We start from the raw sequence: 19,116 nt of genomic DNA on the forward strand, positions 1-19,116 counted from the left end.
TCTTTAGAAACAGCCCCACATATAACACAGTGCAGTAATCTAACCTAGATGTTACCAGAGCATAGATGACATATGTTAGGCTATCCCTGTCTAGATAGGGCCACAGCTGAGCCACCAGCCAAAGCTGATAGAAGGCACTCCACCCCACTGAGGCCACCTAAGCCTCAAGAAACAGTTTACTCATTTCTGTATATTTTTGAAAAAGCTGGAAAACTGGAAATTAATGAATTGAAACACCACAGAACACTATCGTATGAATATCTTACATATCCATTATTATCAACTGAAAATAATAATTGTCCTACCAGAATTGAGAAAGAATTGATTTATGTCTCTTACACACAGAGAGAAAATGATAAGATGGCAGATATATATTTTTTGTCAGATAATAGAAGCCAGAAGATGACTGACATCTATGCTGAGGAGTTGGGAGAAAACATTTAGCAGGGTTGACTGCATTCCAATTTCAGAGTCATTTATGGCAGCAGCCAAATAAACTAATTTGAAATGCAGTAGCACAGGCGCTTATAAAGAGGTGCCCTCACACAGGACAAAAATGAATGACTTTTGCAATGACCTGCAGGGAAACATTTGAGACACTGGACATTTTTATTGGAAATTTAAAATGCCATTGCATTTCAAGTCTCTACCATGGTCTCAACCTTTGACACTATCTCTTTTATTCATATCTGCTTCCACTGTCTCAAAGCTTTCTCTGTTTCTAAGTTCTTGCACAAAGAGTTCTACCAGATTTCACCAAGAGACCTCAGTTCTGTCCTATGAGTCTTCTTCAAGTAGCGACAAACATTCAGGACACTTTAAGCAAAGTATCAAGTCTTCCAAATGTTTATTGGTTTGCATTTTTTACATTTTTCATTGGTGTAACAAAATATATTTTTCATCCCGAAATATTCATATGTGCTATTGGGCAAACAGGCAGGAAGATTCTATTTTATTTTTATTCATTAGATATTTTTATACTCTGCCTTTCCTCCAATCCAGAGCACAAGCTGGCTTCACATCAGTGCTCATTAAACACTAGAGATTGTGGCACCTTGGCTTAGTTAGTATGGTGTGCTTTTTTCCTTTTCTTCCTTTACTATATTTTATTGGGTTTCAAAGGGGTGTTTTTCTTAAGAATCAGCCTTATCTATGTTTCTGAAACTCACTTTACTTGAAGACCTTAATTTACTTACTTTGCCCTAACCCATAAGAGCAGGGAATAGCTAACTCGGGCATATCAAGAATGCCAATTGCTCAGACAGGCCCTTAATTCACCACGAGGCTCCTTGTAAAACCATCTGAAAGTTGCCATAGGTCTGTTTCATGCAGGCAAACTTTGGCATACGTAATCATTCCCATGAAAGAAACAACTTCCACACGTCTACTAGCAGATGAACTGATGCCTGTATTTCACTGCATGGATGTGCTATCCCATTCCATTCCAATCTCCCCATCTGTGCATGCAACAAACTAGGTAGCTTAGAAATTTGTGTGTACATTGTAAACAGATGTTGAAACTGGTGTAGGTAAGGGACAAGGGACTTCAGTCCTGGAAGCTGAATGTGACTCTGCAATGCTCTGTTTCCCAGTTCTCAGGGTATTCCTCATGCCGTCTCTCCTTCCCAGTTCACCCGCCCACAGCATTCCTACTCTGTGCCCTCCTCACCTGCTTCTGCCTGGCTGGAGTGTGTCCTTGAGTTGTATTTAAGCCTCTTCCTTGCCTGGATGAAGGGATCAAGTGTGTGTAGAATCACTTGGCTTATATGCAGCTGGAATATAGACAATATGAACCCTCTTGGACCCACAGTTGGCAGAGGAGGCAGTGGTGGTGGTGCTGCCAGTGGGGGCTGCCCAGTTGGCACTGACCCATCACAGGGCTTTCTCAGTGGTGGCTCCCTGGTTGTGGAGTACACTCCTGAGTGAGGTGCACCTGTCTTCATCACGATTTAAGTTTCAGGAGCAATTTGAAAACATTTCTGTTGACCCAGCATTTAGTAGTAGAATACTGCTGTTCCTGGGAACCCTGAAATCATTGGGTGGAAGAATGTTTTTATGTATAACTGCTTTTAGGTAGTTTTAGAATGTTAGAATTAATCATAGAATTGCAATGCAGGAATAAATATGACTAATTCAGGTCCATTGATTTCAGTAGGTTTGTGCTGAGTAAAACTTAGTTGAATACCACCTAGCATCTTTTTAGTGACTTAACAGTGCAATCCTAGGCATCTATACTCAGAAGTAAGTTGCACTGAGTTCAGTGGCACTTACCCCCAGGTAAACAGGTATGGGACTGCAACCTTAGTGTAGGTGATTTGGCATATTCTTGACATATTCAACAAATGGAGCCAGATTCTGACTTTTCATGTTTGCTTCCCTATAATTGGAACCCATCCCAGAATAATTTTGCATGGACAGATTTTTAAATATAGGTTGCTAACAAATTATGTTAAATTTCTAGCTTAATACAGAGCAAGCAGCTTATGTGAAGAGACTTATTTGTACAGCTCTAATTAAACTGATATCTTTTCAGAATTTTACTGCAGGATTCCAGGCTTGGTCTTGAAAATATTCTATGAAGAGAAATTTGCTTGCAGTAAATCCAAAATTACAGATTGCAGAACATATTCAACAAACAAGTACAGGTGGTTATTTATATATAGCTTCCTCCCCACCCCCAATCCATATATTAGTCCCTAAAATATGCTGCTTCATTGTTACACCAGTTTCGTCACACACTGAGGAGGAGTGTGCAAACTCCTCCTCAGAAGTAAGTCCTATTGAATTCGGTGGTTCTTACTCTTGGGTAAGTGAGGCTAGGATTAAGCCTACAGTGTTGTTTGGGGCAAAAGACAGCTGACAAAGAAACCCATCAGAAGGAAGCACGAAAGGAAGCAATGAGGACATGTTTACTTACAAGGGGAGGGAGATAGCAGTCCCCCCATGGTAGCCCCAATATGCAGCTGTAGCTGATTAGCTACATATCATGGCATATAACTGCAATACATACAACTCACCTATATACAGTCATACCTTGGAAGTCGAACAGAATCCGTTCCAGAAGTCCGTTCGACTTCCAAAATGTTTGACTTCCAAATCGTGGCTTCTGATTGGCTGCAGGAAGCTCCTGCCACCAATCAGAAGCTGCGGAAGCCCCGTTGGACGTTTGGCTTCCAAAAGAACGTTCAAAAACCAGAACGCTCACTTCCAGTTTTCAATCGTTTGGGAGCCGGAACGTTTGACTTCCAAGTCATTTGGGAGCCAAGGTATGACTGTACTTAAAGTCAGAAGTAAAAGACATTTGTAGTAATATATTTTCAAATATATCATCCGCAGGTGATAACATATTGTGGAACCTGTTCTGCAGTCATGAATATTTAGACCACATCTCTAATGTGGTGGGTCTGTGAGGTCTTCCACTGGTGCCCACAAAGCCTCAGAGTCTTCCCACTCACTGCCTCTTCAGTAATGAGGTGGGGAGGGAAGTCACCCAAGTACATTTTGAAGGCGGAAGTTGGAAGAACACCACTCTCCCATTTATTCTTGAATTTCTATGTGCTTTTCAAGGCTCAGATAAATTCTACTGGATCCAACTTTTAGCCAGGAAAACTGTGGGTGTGTGGGTATGCGCGCACACACACACACAGGTGCACAAGAGTGCATTCTTTCTGTTTCTTGGTGGGGGTTGGGACAATCTGGACAGGGAGAAATGACTAGAGTGGGGTGTTGCCCCCAGCACCACTCAAAATCTAAAAGTGCCCCCAGAAGTAAAAAGGTTGGTGGGTCCCAATTTACACTCATTTGCTTCCGTTGCATTAATTGGCCCCTTGAAATTCAAGCAGTCTCTATCTTTCATAGGGGCTCAAGGGCCAGCCCATAGAAGATAATGATGTCAGAGCTGAGAGATGGGAAGTGATTATGCCTACGTCACACGCACAGCATATCAATGGACTCCTCATTTTCTATTGGTACAGCATTTTGAGAAACACACATGTAGAAAAAGAGTTAAGCCACATAAATATGAAGATCAAGTGGAGAAAGGGTGACATTAAGCAGTCCTTGAAGGAGTAAGCATTTTATTTTATTTTATTTTGAGATAAGCTCAATCACATTCTACCTCATGCTGAGTCAGGGAATAATCCCCTTCATTTCAAAGTATGCCAGAAATGGGGCATGATTCACAGGGGACAGCCCTAAACTTGTATATTTCAGGGATTATCTGCCAATTAATTTCACCTTCAGTGACATTTTCCATCATACTAAGAATCTCTTCAGGGTATATTAGTGTAGCTAATAGCCACTTCCACAAGAATGAAGGATCAAGGGTGTTTATCTCCTTCTTCATAAAGGAGCAAATGTTTTTCGCTGCTCTGGAAACTCGTGGTGAGATAAATATAATGCGTTTTGCTGATCTATGGCACAGAATAGTCTCAAACTGATCCCTTCGGGGTTCTCTCTTACAGTTTCAATGCATTCCTCCATCACAATTACTATATCGCTGCAGCCACTGCTAATGCTTCTGAATAGTATCACAAATAGTGTCACAGACGCAAGGACTCCAGTCCATAGATCTCCCTTCCTCATGCTTGCTATGAAACACCACCCCATTTTCCTTACCAAATATTACCAATGTTGATCAATGGTTAAAGGGCCAAAAAGATACCTGAATTCATCACACAGGATTGGTACTATTAGACATGTCAGTGCAGGCAGAGATCTGTCACATACCCTGTTTTCATAGGCATCAGCTATTTTTTTCCACCCAGTAGGGAAAATCCATATCACTGCATTGGAAGCAGGATCTAGAATCCTGATAACAGCAAACTCAATCTCTTAGTGCCTGTCCTTATGTAGTGAAAACAGCACCATTCATTCACAAGAAGGTGACATCAGCAGGCTTTGGGAGAGGGCAGGAGCACAGCTCAATGAAGACTGGGCATGCTCAGTGGGCATGAAATGCTGGCTACTTGTTGGGTGGGGCAGTAGGAAACTAGTGGGGAGGAGAAGAGAATGGAGTATCCTAGAAGAGAGCATGGCTGGCTGGTTGGCTGGCTGGCTGGCTGGAACCCTGAATGGGAGCACATGGCAACATTTGTTTGCAAGTCCCACTTCCCTCTATCAGACAGTACACAGCTACACTCCAGAAGCTTTTAGTAGACTTTATGGGGCCACAGTACTACTTAAAGCGAAACATGAATCACAAGAAGCACAACAAGTGCAACTGGCAAGGAATCAAACACTGAAGTTAGGTCTTTGGCAAGCAGTGAGTGACAACAGCACCTTGCCGAGTCTGTGCAGTGTGCCAATTATTGGCAAAAGACAGAGATGCATATCCAACTCTTGCTGCTCATCCACACTGCTCTCTCCTCCTCATATGCAAAAGTACATTCCTTTGCAGTCTGGTCAAAGCCAGATGAACATTTGAAAACACATTTTAGGAGAATAAGTTTGATAACCAGGACTAAGCCAAATCTGTATTTCCAGCTCAGGTTTTCATATGGAGAAAATTCAAATTCTATTGAAGTACAGCATCAATTTAACTTGGAACAAAACATTTTAAGTGACCTCAGGTTGTGTGCCAAGTATATATACCATTCCTGTGGTGAACAGGTAACTTAAGTCAGTAACAGCAACACTTCCTCTTATTTTTAGAAAAATCTAATGTACTAAAATTGTACCGTTCCAAAATTGCCACAACTGCCAGCAGAAATCCTATCTCATTACAATTCAATTATTTGGGGGGGGGGGGTTGAAAGAAAAGAAAAGAAAACACACACATTAAGCTCCAAACCAACCAAAGCTAAGCACTTTTAATTCTCATTGATTTCACTGTGTGAGATTTAAGCACCTGCGTAACTCCACCATTGAAATCAATGAGGCTTAAAAGTGCCTAACTTTGGCTGGATGGTGCCCTGAGTGTTTATGCTCCCCGCATGTCAATTATGTGATGAAGCACCAGGTCTAGTTTTTGATGATGCATTTCTTTTCTACTCACTCTGTTTTTGGAACCTCTTTTCTCAGCCAGTAGAAATCAGACTGCGCTGCCTGCTTGCGGGTCTGAAGCACGTTGCCAAAATAGTCCGTTTCTAAAAACTTCATCTGGGAATAGAATGTGAGGGTTATGCAAGTATAACCAATAGATTCAACGAGGAAAACAAAGAATAACTTTAATGTCTGCAAAGCAAAACATTCTCATAAACCCTATGCTCTGAATTGAAATGTTCTGATACCGAGCAAGAATTCATTTGAGCTTTTCTTCACATATTTCTTTTTTATGTTAACATATTCCCATAGAGCTGCACCATTTCTATTAAATCCATAAACAGCAACTGTTGAAGGGATGGGAATTGCTTTATAGAATTGAAGGAATGGGAATTGCCTTACAGAATTTTATTTTTACATGTTATGGCTGAAACCCCTAATCCACTTACCTGGAAGTAAGCCCCACTGAACTCAATGGAACTTGTTGACATGTGAATGTCAGGAAACTGCTGAATATTTAGAAGACTGCCAGGAATTGCAAAAATGCTGACATTTCCCAAGAAATCCCCCAGTCCACAAAACATTTTTGCCTAATATTCAGCAACTGAGATACTTTTCAAATAGCAATTTTACAGGCACTGCTTGTATCTAGATATATGACAAAGCAATCCCATGAAACAGGGGGGAGAATCCAAGTTGAATTTTCTGACACTTCAGAAGCCCTGGCAGCTCAGTGCAGTTAGAGCAAGGGGAGGGTCTTTTTCTCTGCCTATCCCCCCTCCTGTAGGGATGGAAAGACTGGTGTTGTTCAGAGCTTCTTTAGAGTAGAATGGTACTTGGGGGGGGTGAAGGGGCTTGGAATCAAGTGGATCCTCAGATACCCTTCACATGTCCCCTTCCATCAGGATATCTACGCCTGCCCAGTTTCCTGATGACATACTAGAGATGGAGGCAGTGAGCTAAGTACCATCATGCCGACGGACCTCCCTTGTCAGTGGTAGCACAGCCAATAGCCCCTCAGCCAACTTTCCACTGGCTTTAGGATTACACCCTAAAATACTATGTGCATTTCAGCCACTGCTAGCCATCTACCTTTTGGTGCTAAGTAAGGTATAAATGAGGGCAAACTGTGCAAGTGAGGGCAAACTGAACTATCACACCCCACCCTGGGGCATGCAAGAGCAAAGAGTTAATCATTCTAACAAGGGCAAGCAAAGCTAAAAACATGCATTTAAACATGAAAGGTTTGCAAGCAAAATAAATATTTATTTATTTTTTTAAAGCTGATCTCCCCCTGGAGTTTTAATACTCACAAAGCGGCTCAATTTTTATTTATTAATTTTCAAATTACACCCTTCAAGAGCCAATAAATATTTTACGACATCGAGGAGTAACAAAATATGACTGCTGACAGTGTGGAGGTGACTCAGATAACTAGTAAGCAGATAGAATGCCAGAACCTCCAGTTCAAACTCAGACTCTGCTGCTACAGATCATAAGTCGTTAATGTCTAATTACTGCTCCTGGCTTGTTTTGAAAAGTATCGGCAGCTTAGTGCAACTTTCAAAATACCAAAGAGTGCATTAAAAAAAAAACCATCACCTTCCACAAAACCTTTTATTCTGGTGCATGTAACAAAAGCTGCTTAACCTTTGAGATGTAAGACTGACTTCATATTTCTTAAATGTCAAGTTAAAAATATATTGGGAAAATGTTTGTGAAAAATTATTCCCACCCTGTCTCTTACGTGGTAAAGTTAGGGAATTTGTAAATTGTATTTCTTCTGTTTTGAAGGAAGTGCAGGAAATGCAACATATAAACCATTTGGAAAATATTAAGAAGGGTTACGCCCAAATAAGACCAATGGAATGTAAGCACTTAACAGCAGACTTAATATTAGTTTCCAAAAGGGTACACATGTTAGTCTCCTGAGCAAAAGCAACCAAGAGTCTTGTGGCACCTTAACACCAATATAATGACATAAGCTTTTGTGGTCTACAGTGCATTTTGGGTGCATTATCCTGCATTGGGTGGGTGGGGGTGGGTGTAAATGGTGAGGTCAGAAGGAAAGAAAATGCAAAATGTACAGCCATGCAAGTAACATTTTTAACAGTGGCCATTCACACACACAAAAAGAAAACAACAATGACTGTTGATAACACAAACATTGTGGCATTGGGAAGCCAATTAACACATTTGGTGTGATAAAAATCCATTGTTCTGATTCAGTCCGCAAGTGATAGCATTAAACCTCCTGACATATTGTAAGTGAAGAGTTCACCGCCACCCACTCAGCAAGTGATGTCCTTAAAGTTCCACCATCAGTCTGTCTGCTGCACCTTAAGCTCTCTCTACCTTCCTTCTCACATTCTCTGATCTATATCCCAACCTGTGTTGCTAACCATTAACTCAGTTTCAACAGAAAACCATTGGTCCATTTAGTTCAGTATTGTTGCATAGACTCTCCAGAGTTTCAAACAGAGTTTCTTTTCAAGCCCTACTTGGAATCTGGGACACTGTGTATCCAATGCATGTGTCCTACCACTAGCTAAGCCCTTTTGCCTTCTTGTAAATATAATTACCCCCCAGTGAAGAAGGGCCCTGCCAAAAGCAGCTAGTTCTCTGCTGCACCCCCGTTATTTTTGCCACACCAGTGTCAGTGTCATGCATCAGAACCACCACATGCAATGCAACTAAAAACACATACTAGAAAATAAATGAGCTGAATTATTGCACTGATATTCAACTAACATTTATTCAGAGTAGACCAACTGAAATACATGGACATGACTAAGTCCATTAATTTCAATGGGTATACTCTGAGTTAAGCCTAGTTGAATATCACAGTTTGTGAAATATAAATGCTACTGATAATAAATTAATATTATTAATAAATAATTTTGTTATTGTTCCCCACACACACACTTATTCCAAATTACTTCTATTTTTGGTTGACCAAGCAACTTGAAAATAAACTAGATCTCCTACTTTCTCCTACTTTTACCCAACTGTAGAGTTATTGCCTAGAAAAGATTTGTTGTAGCTGTTTGCCTTGTCTGGCTTTAAATATCTGTAACTATGAAGTTTCACACTACAATGATTTGATAGGATGTGAGCATAAAGCAATAAAAGGAGTGACTTATTATCATTTCCCAGCTTGCTTTAACCATCACAGGCAGAACTATGGCCTCAGTGAAGACACTGTGTGGTGTATTGTAGGGCTACATATTTTTAGCTTACTGAAATATACAGCAATTTTGCAGTAGGATTATGACTCAGAAAATGGGTTGCAACTTCCATTAATTTGTTCCAACGACACAGCTGACAATGATCACTGTTTTGTCTCAAAGACAGACACTGCATATATTGCAAAATAAACATAACTAGAGACATGGTTAAGACTTCCCTTTATGGATTAAATAAGGCTTGGAGTACTTACTCATCGTCCTCCATTTCAATTAAAAACACTTTATCCTCCAGAGATGTGATGCTTAACAACAGACTCATGTAAATAATGTGGGAGATAAAGCAGAACTCAAGAAATGTGCAAAGCAAGGGAAACTGTGCTATAGCTAAAGGCATACATTTTAAGAGCAGAAATGCAGCACTCAGAAAGTTAATATCCCTTTACCTCCTGTGGGAGCTCGATGTGTCAATGTGCAAGTCATTTATGTCTCGGACAATATATCCTGAAATAATAACTCCTTTGAGAACAAAATTTCAATTTTGAATCAAATCCCAATCAAACACCATTGCAGTCTGTTGGTTTGGGGTTTTTTTTTAAATCAAACATACAGCAGGCTTATTTTAAGACACTAGCTAGGTAATGCAAAGTAATTCCCGGAGGTGTCTATACTCTGTGCACACACATACACAAAAGAGCCCGTGACTGGCTGAATGTTCTGAAAATTGCTTCTTGCAATTTTTTCAGCTTCTGGAGGAAAGAGACTAGAACCTGTGCAGGACACAAAAACTTTGCCCTCACCCCCCAAAAAAATTTTTTTTCAGGTAAAGGTAAAGGTACCCCTGCCCGTACGGGCCAGTCGTGTCCGACTCTAGGGTTGCGTGCTCATCTCGCTCTAGAGGCCATGAGCCAGCACTGTCCGAAGACACTTCCGGGTCACGTGGCCAGCGTGACGAAGCTGCTCTGGCGAGCCAGCACCAGCGCAGCACACGGAAACGCTGTTTACCTTCCCGCCATAAAGCGGTACCTATTTATCTACTTGCACTTAAGAGTGCTTTTGAACTGCTAGGTGGGCAGGAGCTGGGACTGAAAGACGGGAGCTCACCACGCCGCAGGGATTCGAACCGCTGACCATACGATCAGCAAGTCCTAGGCACTGAGGTTTTACCCACAGCGCCACCCGCATCCCTCTTTTTTCAGGTAGTCATACCCAAATGCCTTGATGCCTGTTCTCGTGTTTGAAATTGCTTTTCAAAGTGGAACGTTGAGATTCTTGTCCCCGATTCAAATTCTTTCTTGGTGCAGTACAATTATTATTATTTTATTTATTAAATTTCTATACCGCCCTTTCATCTGAGAACAAAAATGCATAACATAGTAACAAACAAAAACAATACCCCACAGTTTAAAAAAGGCCATAGATTGTTTAATTAGCCAAAGGCCTGGAAGAAAAAGAATGTTTTTGCATGGCGCCTAAAGATATGCAATGAAGGTGCTAGAGAAGCCTTCCTGGGCACCTGGGCATTTCACAAGCAGGGAACCAAAGCAGAAAAGGCCTGTTCTTGTGTGCTACCCTCCAGACTTCTCGCAAAGAAAGCACACAAAGAAGGGCCTCAAATGATGGCTGCAGGGTTTGGGTTGGTTCCTATGGGGAGAGGCGGTCCTTATGGAAGATGGGCATAGCCAGGGAGACAGGGGGGCAACTGTTCCCCTAAATCAAGTAAATCAATAAAAAATACTTAACTAACTGAGGTACTGCCCCCACCAGCATAAATCCTGGCTACACCCATGTAATGGAATTATGACTATAAGGAATCAACACTATACTGTGTAAAGAGCCTATGCATATAATCTTTTGTTGTGCAAAACCTTGCAATGAAGGAGCACACACATGAGGAAGAAAGGAAAGAGGAGAGTTGTAGGTGGAAAAGAGTAACCCCATGATGTGTGGAAGAACCTGCCTTCCATTTTCTAACTTTCCTCCCTAAGAACTTACAAGATGAGGTTTTTCCCATGAAGATAGTCTGGAAGGAAGCCCAGCTCATAGAATTTCGAGTGTGATTTCATGTGAATGAGACTTCCACACATAGATGAGAGGTTTAGTGGCCTGTTTTCCACACATTCTTCAAGGTGTGGGGTGAAGGAAAGGGACACCGACTCATGTACAATGTGAGGGACACCTGTCCATTCGTTCTACCGTTTAAATATGAGCTGGGAAAGAGAGAGGAAAGCAAAACAGTATGTGGGGAAGGGAATATCAGGGCATGTCCAAGGTGAATGTGTAGATATTTACCAGCATAACTATTGGTTGCAGACCTCTAGCTAAGGTGTATTGTTGTACGTGAACTATCTTCATTGAAAGGTGTTGTTTTTTAAATTATATTTTCTGGCTTTAAACCCAAGCCCTTGAACAACTAATATCGAGAGCCTCTCTGGAAACTGTCCAATTTTAATTATTTTGTTTCCTCTGCTTGTGACTTACATATGGCAAACATCATAACAAATACCAATAGATAAGGGTTTAAAAACAAGACTTACTGTTTTGATGCCTTCAGAAATATATGTATCATTCATTATAAACTCGGGGTAACCCACTTTAGCCAAAACTGCTTTTGCCTTTGGAAAGAAATACAAACATCGTGATGAGAAGGATACTCCATTGTTACCTGGATGTGACCTTATTTGGCCACACGGCTGCTATTAGCTTCAGAATACAGAGCCACTGGTTGCATCAATAAACTTTAGCATAATTTATGGCAATCCACTGTTCAGAAGATACATTTTCATCCCATTTACACATAGCAACATCCCATTATGCTTGTCAAAACCATGTGCCACAAGCACAAGAGATATCAGCAGAATGCACCACGATGGAGGTTCCTAAAAAGTCAAAGGTGGGGAATTTGTGGCTCTCCAGATATTTGGGATGACAACTTCTATCATCCCTGGCCATAGGCACGATTGGAGTCAGAGTACAACAGATACTCCACTCATCCTACTAGCAATAGGAGAGCTTTTGTAGCAAATACCCAGTGAGATCAAATGGATGAACCATAAATTTTAAAAGCAGACACCCTTACCACACTTCCTCCATTATGGTGACTGACCTGAAAGGGAAGAACTTTCTGATGTCCAATATGGTGGCAACATACAAGCAAATAAAGTCATCACCAAATGCTCCAAACATAGGAGTGGTCTACAGCCTAGCAGGGTCATCCCAAAATATTTTGTCACTTGAAGCAAAACAGAAAATGGCACACCTGCTGCCACCCCATTCTGAGTTGCTCAGAGAAAGCTCTGGTGCACAGAAAGTGGTGGGAAGTAACAAAGAAACCAGAGAGGAATGGCAGTGGCAGCCCTGTTCTTCCCAGGCAGTGGCCATGGGTGCCAAGCAAGGGAGGAGGTGAGTGGCATGTTCCTTGGGGGCCCAGAACTGCCACCCCTCCCAGCTGGTCTCAGGCTGCAACCTAAGGCAACTGCCTCACCTAGGGCAATGGTGGCCCTGTTGCATAGCTATTATGTGTACACACTATTGGAAAAGATGTCAACCACGTTGTGCCAGGCGCACTTTTTCCTAAGACTCCAAACCCCACTACACAAAGTGTATTATCTGAATAATGAGCTGAGTATGGTGCTGAAGGAGGCAGGGGGTGCGGAAATGGCTTCATGGACCAAATTGAATCCCCTGGCGGGGCAAGAAGGGTGGCCAGGGAGTGGGGGTAAGCATAAGCCAAGCTGAACAGGAGATCCTGTGGAATCTCAATGACCACTACAAATTTCAGTGATTAGCCATCTATATGTGGATCTGCAGGAAGGAAGCTCAGAGGGAGGAAAATCTTCCACATCTTTTCTGAGTGTTTCCATTTTTATTGAATAATGTGTGGCTAAGCGCCATCGTTTTCCTCCTCCCCTTATAACGGAAGGGGGAACATTCCAGAAACTTTACCATCTCGTTCTTGACAGTTCCTCAGCCCTTGGGTTTTTATTTCCCACCTGAAATTAAAATCTTCTACCTGTAACATCACAATTAATTGCAAAGAAGATAATTAAGATGTCACAAACAGAAGAATACAGGTGGGGAATTAGCAGCAGGAACAAATGAACTCTTAAGCAAGAAAGATCCCATTGTCATGCAAATATCCCTGGTGCCAGGAGAAAACAATGGAAGACAAATGCTGTGAAAAAGAAAATAGGAAATGAAGCAAATGATAATGAAAGAGAATATTTGCACTTGGTTTTCCATGAGGAGCAGGAGGGCCTTTAGGAACATTTGTAAATGGTGGGGAGGAAGGCAGAAATGCAACTGTATCCATTTTGATCACCCTACTGTTGTTCGGCAATGGCTGAAGCTGTGCAGTGACTTTTCAGCTGACATATTTGAGGGCTCTGAGTGTTTTTTCTTCTTATTTTCAGCTCAAGAAGGCAAGAGGGAAACATCTTATTTACATTTCCACTGAGTTGGCTGCTTAAATGAGCTAGGTAAGTCACAAATGTCTTGCATGTATTCAGAAGTAATCATTTTAATCACTTAATTAAGCAGCCTTTGTGTTGCATCCACACAAATATGCCAGCTAACATTTTTTATTAAACCAGCGCAAGGAACAAAATGGTTTAGAATAGCTTATGAACTGCTGCCTTTCCAAAAACTATCCTTTTTGCAACTGGATTAATTATTCAATAGGTTTTTTGTTTTGTTTTGTTTTTTAAGAATCTATGGAGATTAGCTGGTCCAGCATAGTGGATGATTTATGAGTGCACCACTCACTGCAAAATGTTCATCAAACCCCAAAGCACTTGGTATTTCAACGTGGAAAAACTCTACACAAATTCCTTTGAATCTTGATACTTTAATTTTAAAACTCAGTTAATTGTCTCCAATAGAAAATATTATTTATTTGCTAAACTGAACATCATGTATACAGATCCAATTCCTGACCTCTCCATGGCAGGCTGGTAAATTACTCTTGCCTGAAACCAGGAAAGCTGCTGCCAGACAATGTATTCCATGAGTGGGGAGCCTATTCTTGAGGTTATTCAAGATCTACTCATGCCCTGCCAGGGGATCCAATTTGGCCCATGAAGCCATTTCTCCAACACCATGCCCACCTGGCGATCAGCTGGCATCACTCCAATGGTCCCCTACCTCAGTGGGCCAACACTGACAGGTGGGCAGACCCACCTACTTATCAGTCACCTGATATTAAGTCACATGACTGACAAGTGGCTGGCCTCGCTCACCTCTCAAACTTAGCCCATATGGGTGGGGGAGATAAACTTCTGGCCAAAAATGTTCCCTATCCTTGGAGCAGACAACACTGAGCTAGATGGGCCATTGACCTGACTCAATATAAGACAGCTTCCTATGTTTTAGGTAATTGTATTTGCATTGATTTAATTTGTGAGCCATCCAGAAGGCCTAGTCAACTGAACAGTGTTTAAATGCCAAAAAGAAAAAGAAACCAACTCTAAAAGATAATGTGTGAACAGAATTAAGCAGACTGCCTGGTCAGAATGACAGGACATCCACAGCCTTGGGAGAGGTATTATAATCTTTAGTCACAGCACTTAGGGTAGTGATTAAAATCAAAATGGAAAGGGAGGAATTTATATACAATATAAATTAGGGGTCACCAACCATTTTAGACCAATGGGTTCCTTTGGGTTTTTGAGCGAGCGTCATGGGCACCACCACCTCTGTTCCTTTCTCTCTCTCCTATATCAGATCCACACACCCCCTCACCCCTGACAACCAGAAAGAGGAAAGTTTTGTGTTCACTTTCCCAGAAAATCTGGGTAAAAGCCTTGAAATCTGAGCCTTATAAAGTACATTGTGAGAAGCTGCAACGAAGAGTACAAAGTGGCAGTGGGAAAGAGCATCACTCTTCCAATTTCATTCTTCAGCTCTATGTACTTATCATAGAATCACAGAACTGCAGAGTTGGAAGTGACCCTGGGGGTCAGCTGGTCCAAAGCCCTGCAAGGCAAGGAATCTCATCTAAAGCATCCATGACAAAAGGTGGGCAGCCCAACCTCTGCTTTAAAACCCCCAATGAAGGAGAATCTACCACATTCCAGGGAGGGGAAAGGAAGAAAAGGGTAACCACCTCATAACCAAAGGGACACTGAGTGGATGCCAGAGGAAAATTTCAATGGCAGTGCTGGATATGTCATTGAATATGCCTGCTTTCAAGGAAGATATGGGCCTCCCAAGAATTGATCCATCTCTGGCTTGCTACCCCAGTGTGTAATTCATATAGGTATACATATATCCCTTCCACGTTGTGACTTTGGTCATGGGAAGGATTTTAACATCTTTGTCTTAACTGAAGATGCAATATGGAAAACAGCCATTAAACAGGCTACCTCAATATATATTGGGGAAATAATGGCTTATGAATCTAAGCAGGAAACTTAAAAACCTTTCTCATTCACTTGGGTAATCTAGCCAAAGAAGGCTGATCGCTGAAGAACTGATGCTTTTGAATTATGGTGCTGGAGGAGACTCTTGAGAGTCCCATGGACTGCAAGAAGATCAAACCAATCCATTCTTAAGGAAATCAGCCCTGAGTGCTCACTGGAAGGACAGATCATGAAGCTGAGGCTCCAATACTTTGGGCCATCTCATGAGAAGAGAAGACTACTGGGGAAGACCCTGATGTTGGGAAAGATTGAGGGCACAAGGAGAAGGGGACAACAGAGGACAAGATGGTTGGACAGTGTTCTCGAAGCTGCCAGCATGAGTTTAACCAAACTGCCGGAGGCAGTGGAAGACAGGAGTGCCTGGCGTGCTCTGGTCCATGGGGTCACGAAGAGTCAGACACGACTAAACAACAAAACAACAAGATTAGATTAGATTAGATTAGATTAGATTAGATTAGATTAGATAAATTTATTGTCATTGTCCGTATATACACAGTATACACAACAACGAAAATCAAACACCCAAGACCGGATTCACATACACATTTGCACGTATCTCCAACACTCTCATCCTATTCAGACATAATCTATTAAAACATACATAATCCAGAATATAACACAACCTATTAGAAGCATAGCATAACCTAAACCAACAGCCAAAGACCACCATATCACCATTTACATCACACAGGAGAACAGTTTTGACAACAGCACCCAGACTAATCTGGCTCATGGTAGCATAAGATAGCATCTTAACTCATTATTGACACAAGAGATAAGGCACAAGACTTTTAACAGAGTATTAATTTCTCCTGGATTTCTCATTTCTTTGCATAGCCTTTTCTGCACTGTGCTGCTAATATTTAACTTCTATCATCCATCAAGAAAAAGAATGTGGGAAGCCCTCTAAGAGGAAATTGTTCTTTTTGGTCATTATTTTAATCATTTAATACCTTCACTTAAATATGTCAAAATTTCAGAATTATAAAAGACAAAATCCCAGAAATTATTGGTTAGTTCAGGATGAGCATTGTTTGTGATGTATACTGGGAAAGGGTTAGAGACCCTCTCCTATAGATAGCAACTTCCCCAGTTTTCAAAAAAAAAATAAAAAATGCCCCACTTGCCTACTAATTACTGCAACAAAAATCTCATTGGGCAAATCCTAATTGCAGATCCCACATGTAATATCTAAATTTGGTCTCCAGGATCAGCAACTGGGCATTGTAGGCTTTCACATCCAGGCTTGTTGAAACTATTCCTGTACTAAAAAAGATCCCTGCACTAGCAATAAATTAGAGTTATGTTCAAAGCAGAATTTTTTAAAAGGCATTAATCTCAACTCTCGCTGTACAACATTGCATTTTATTATGACCATTTAAGAGGGCGCATATAGATCACTATGCATTGACAACCTGAACGTATTGCAACAACACTTTTTTACAATAATCACAAATGATATAATGTGATGTATGCATACATAATTGTCTCTCTTTTTATAGGCAATTTTTAAATTCTAAAATAAATAAATAAATTTACTGGGGAAATTAGCATAAAATCTAGTTTGAAAGCAAGACTCTTTCATCGCTCTGTAATGGGCCCTTTAATTGCAACAATGAATTGACTCTTTATGTACATGTCTGTCTGTGTTTTCATTTTTCACGGAAAGTAGGCTATCTGAATACCATCTGCTAAAACTGTTGCATGCATATGGCTTGTACTCTATTTGTTCCAAACATTGGGAGGAATGTGGTAGGAGATTGGAAACCTTGTTCAATATATCTTGCACAGAATGCAGAGTTCAAACTAAATAGCACCCATGTGAGTGGAAGTTTTAAGATACTGCATCTGGAAATGTCTGCTATAGAAGGTCTTAAGAGAGAAATAGCCAGAGCTGTTAAACATATTAATACGTAGCTGGCAAAAGAAAAGAAAAATCTGTCCTGGTGTTAAGTACTGAGTCATCATCTGTATTATACTCAGTTGGGATGTTTGTTTTATATGCTGAGCATATAAGAGAAAGAATCACACTGGTATTGTTGGTTCTTATTTTTTAAAAAAATTGTGCAGACATTTTATGTATTGGGGTGTTTTGTTTATCTTTTACTCTGGCTAGCAAAAAAGCGGGGCGGGGGACAAATGAATGAATAATACAATTATTGGACACATATATTTTATACTAAAATAAAACAGTAACATATTTCATTACCTGAAGTAGCACAATGCAAAGTGACTGGGTTTGAAGTCTTGTAAACTCTTAAGTCAAAGGTGGAGGATAAAAAATAATAATTTCCCTCTTGATTCAGAATGATATTTTAGTGCAAGAGCTTCATCGCCCAAAAGCTGAAGGGAGATCACATTACAAAATACAGCCATTAAATTTCCTGTTTAATGAGCTGTTGCTTTTATCTCAGTTATCTGGATTCCCTCCTCACTGTTCATTGTGATTTAAAGAAATGCACAATTAACCCATCAAATGTTGCTATGTAGATTGGCAAGATTTTTGTACACAGGTGTAACACTGACCCACGTGAGGTTAAGAGGCTTCCCAAAACTTACAGAATGTATCCAAAGTTGGACAGATCTTTAACAGGTATTGTAAGCATGTATGGTGCTGGAATAGCCCATGGCTGGGGCGTCAGGAAGACCAGACATCTTTGCCAATGAACCCTACCTAGGGCTTGGACCTTAGCAGCTGCCCAGGTCCTGACAGGAGCCCCAGTAGGTCACATGCAGATCTTTAAAGAATTGTGAGAATGGCTGCTTAACTTGTTGTGTGTTGTTGCATTCCAGTTGACTAGAAGAGCTCCTTCCGTGTGCACATACATGCACTGTCCTTGTCCACCTCTCTTCCTTTTCCATGTCAAATATGAGAGTGGCCAAAAGTGTTCTGATCTCACACAATTGTGTTAGCCTTATGGAGTTATGCTGGGCTCTGGAAATAAAATGACAGCTTTGGGCCCAGGGTTAAATACAATTTCCTTTCCCTTCACCAGTTCTCCCGCAATCTGTCTGAGCAGTGCTCAGGTTATTAATGGAACTGACATTCCTGTACAACTGACTGAGCATTGGCAGCAGCCAGGTAACAAGGCAGAAGGTGACGGCAACAAATCATCTAACACCAAAAGATAAGAGATAACGAAATGTGTTTTGGCGATTAGTTTCAGATCATGCCAGGGAAGAGGAATACGTTTCACCTGGTTATTCTAGATCCATACTTTGTTCAGGAAATGTCATACAACTGCTTGGAAGCCTATCTTAGCATTAATCAGCATAGAAATTAAATAATAATACAAATTATGGTTGTGTCTTTTCACAGACAGCTGGCCCTCCAAAAAGTAGAAGCACCCACCCTGCCATCAGACCACTCATATGCTTCACATGTCTGCAACTTCTTCAACCCATAGCTCCCTATATCTCTGCTCCATCCCATTCAGATGAATTCCTCTGTTCAGGCAAGCCTTCCAGGATACTCATAGGGCAGAGCCTGTGATCCTCCAGATGTTACTAGACTATCACTGATTTATTTA

General features: G+C 41.0%; 2 protein-coding genes across 7 annotated transcripts in view; one reads left to right on the plus strand and one right to left on the minus strand.

Moving 5' to 3' along the window:
- The window catches only part of LOC307213990 (uncharacterized protein), a 269,322-nt gene that overhangs the window by 238,227 nt on the left and 11,979 nt on the right, over positions 1-19,116 (plus strand). The window contains exon 5 of the mRNA XM_079972323.1: positions 13,580-13,645. Coding sequence (XP_079828449.1) covers positions 13,580-13,640 — 61 coding nt within the window. The 3' untranslated portion in view covers positions 13,641-13,645. The remainder of the gene's footprint in view (positions 1-13,579; positions 13,646-19,116) is intronic.
- The window catches only part of PHEX (phosphate regulating endopeptidase X-linked), a gene marked incomplete at its 5' end in the record, with an annotated part of 111,848 nt that overhangs the window by 25,757 nt on the left and 66,975 nt on the right, over positions 1-19,116 (minus strand). For all 6 annotated transcript variants that reach the window (XM_079972215.1, XM_079972212.1, XM_079972216.1 and 3 more), the window contains 2 exons: positions 5,996-6,099; positions 11,705-11,782. In XM_079972215.1, the coding sequence (XP_079828341.1) occupies positions 5,996-6,099; positions 11,705-11,782 (182 nt within the window). The remainder of the gene's footprint in view (positions 1-5,995; positions 6,100-11,704; positions 11,783-19,116) is intronic.

This window comes from Podarcis cretensis (genome assembly GCF_951804945.1).
Source record: "Podarcis cretensis genome assembly, chromosome: 4".
NCBI classification, from domain to species: Eukaryota; Metazoa; Chordata; class Lepidosauria; order Squamata; family Lacertidae; genus Podarcis; species Podarcis cretensis.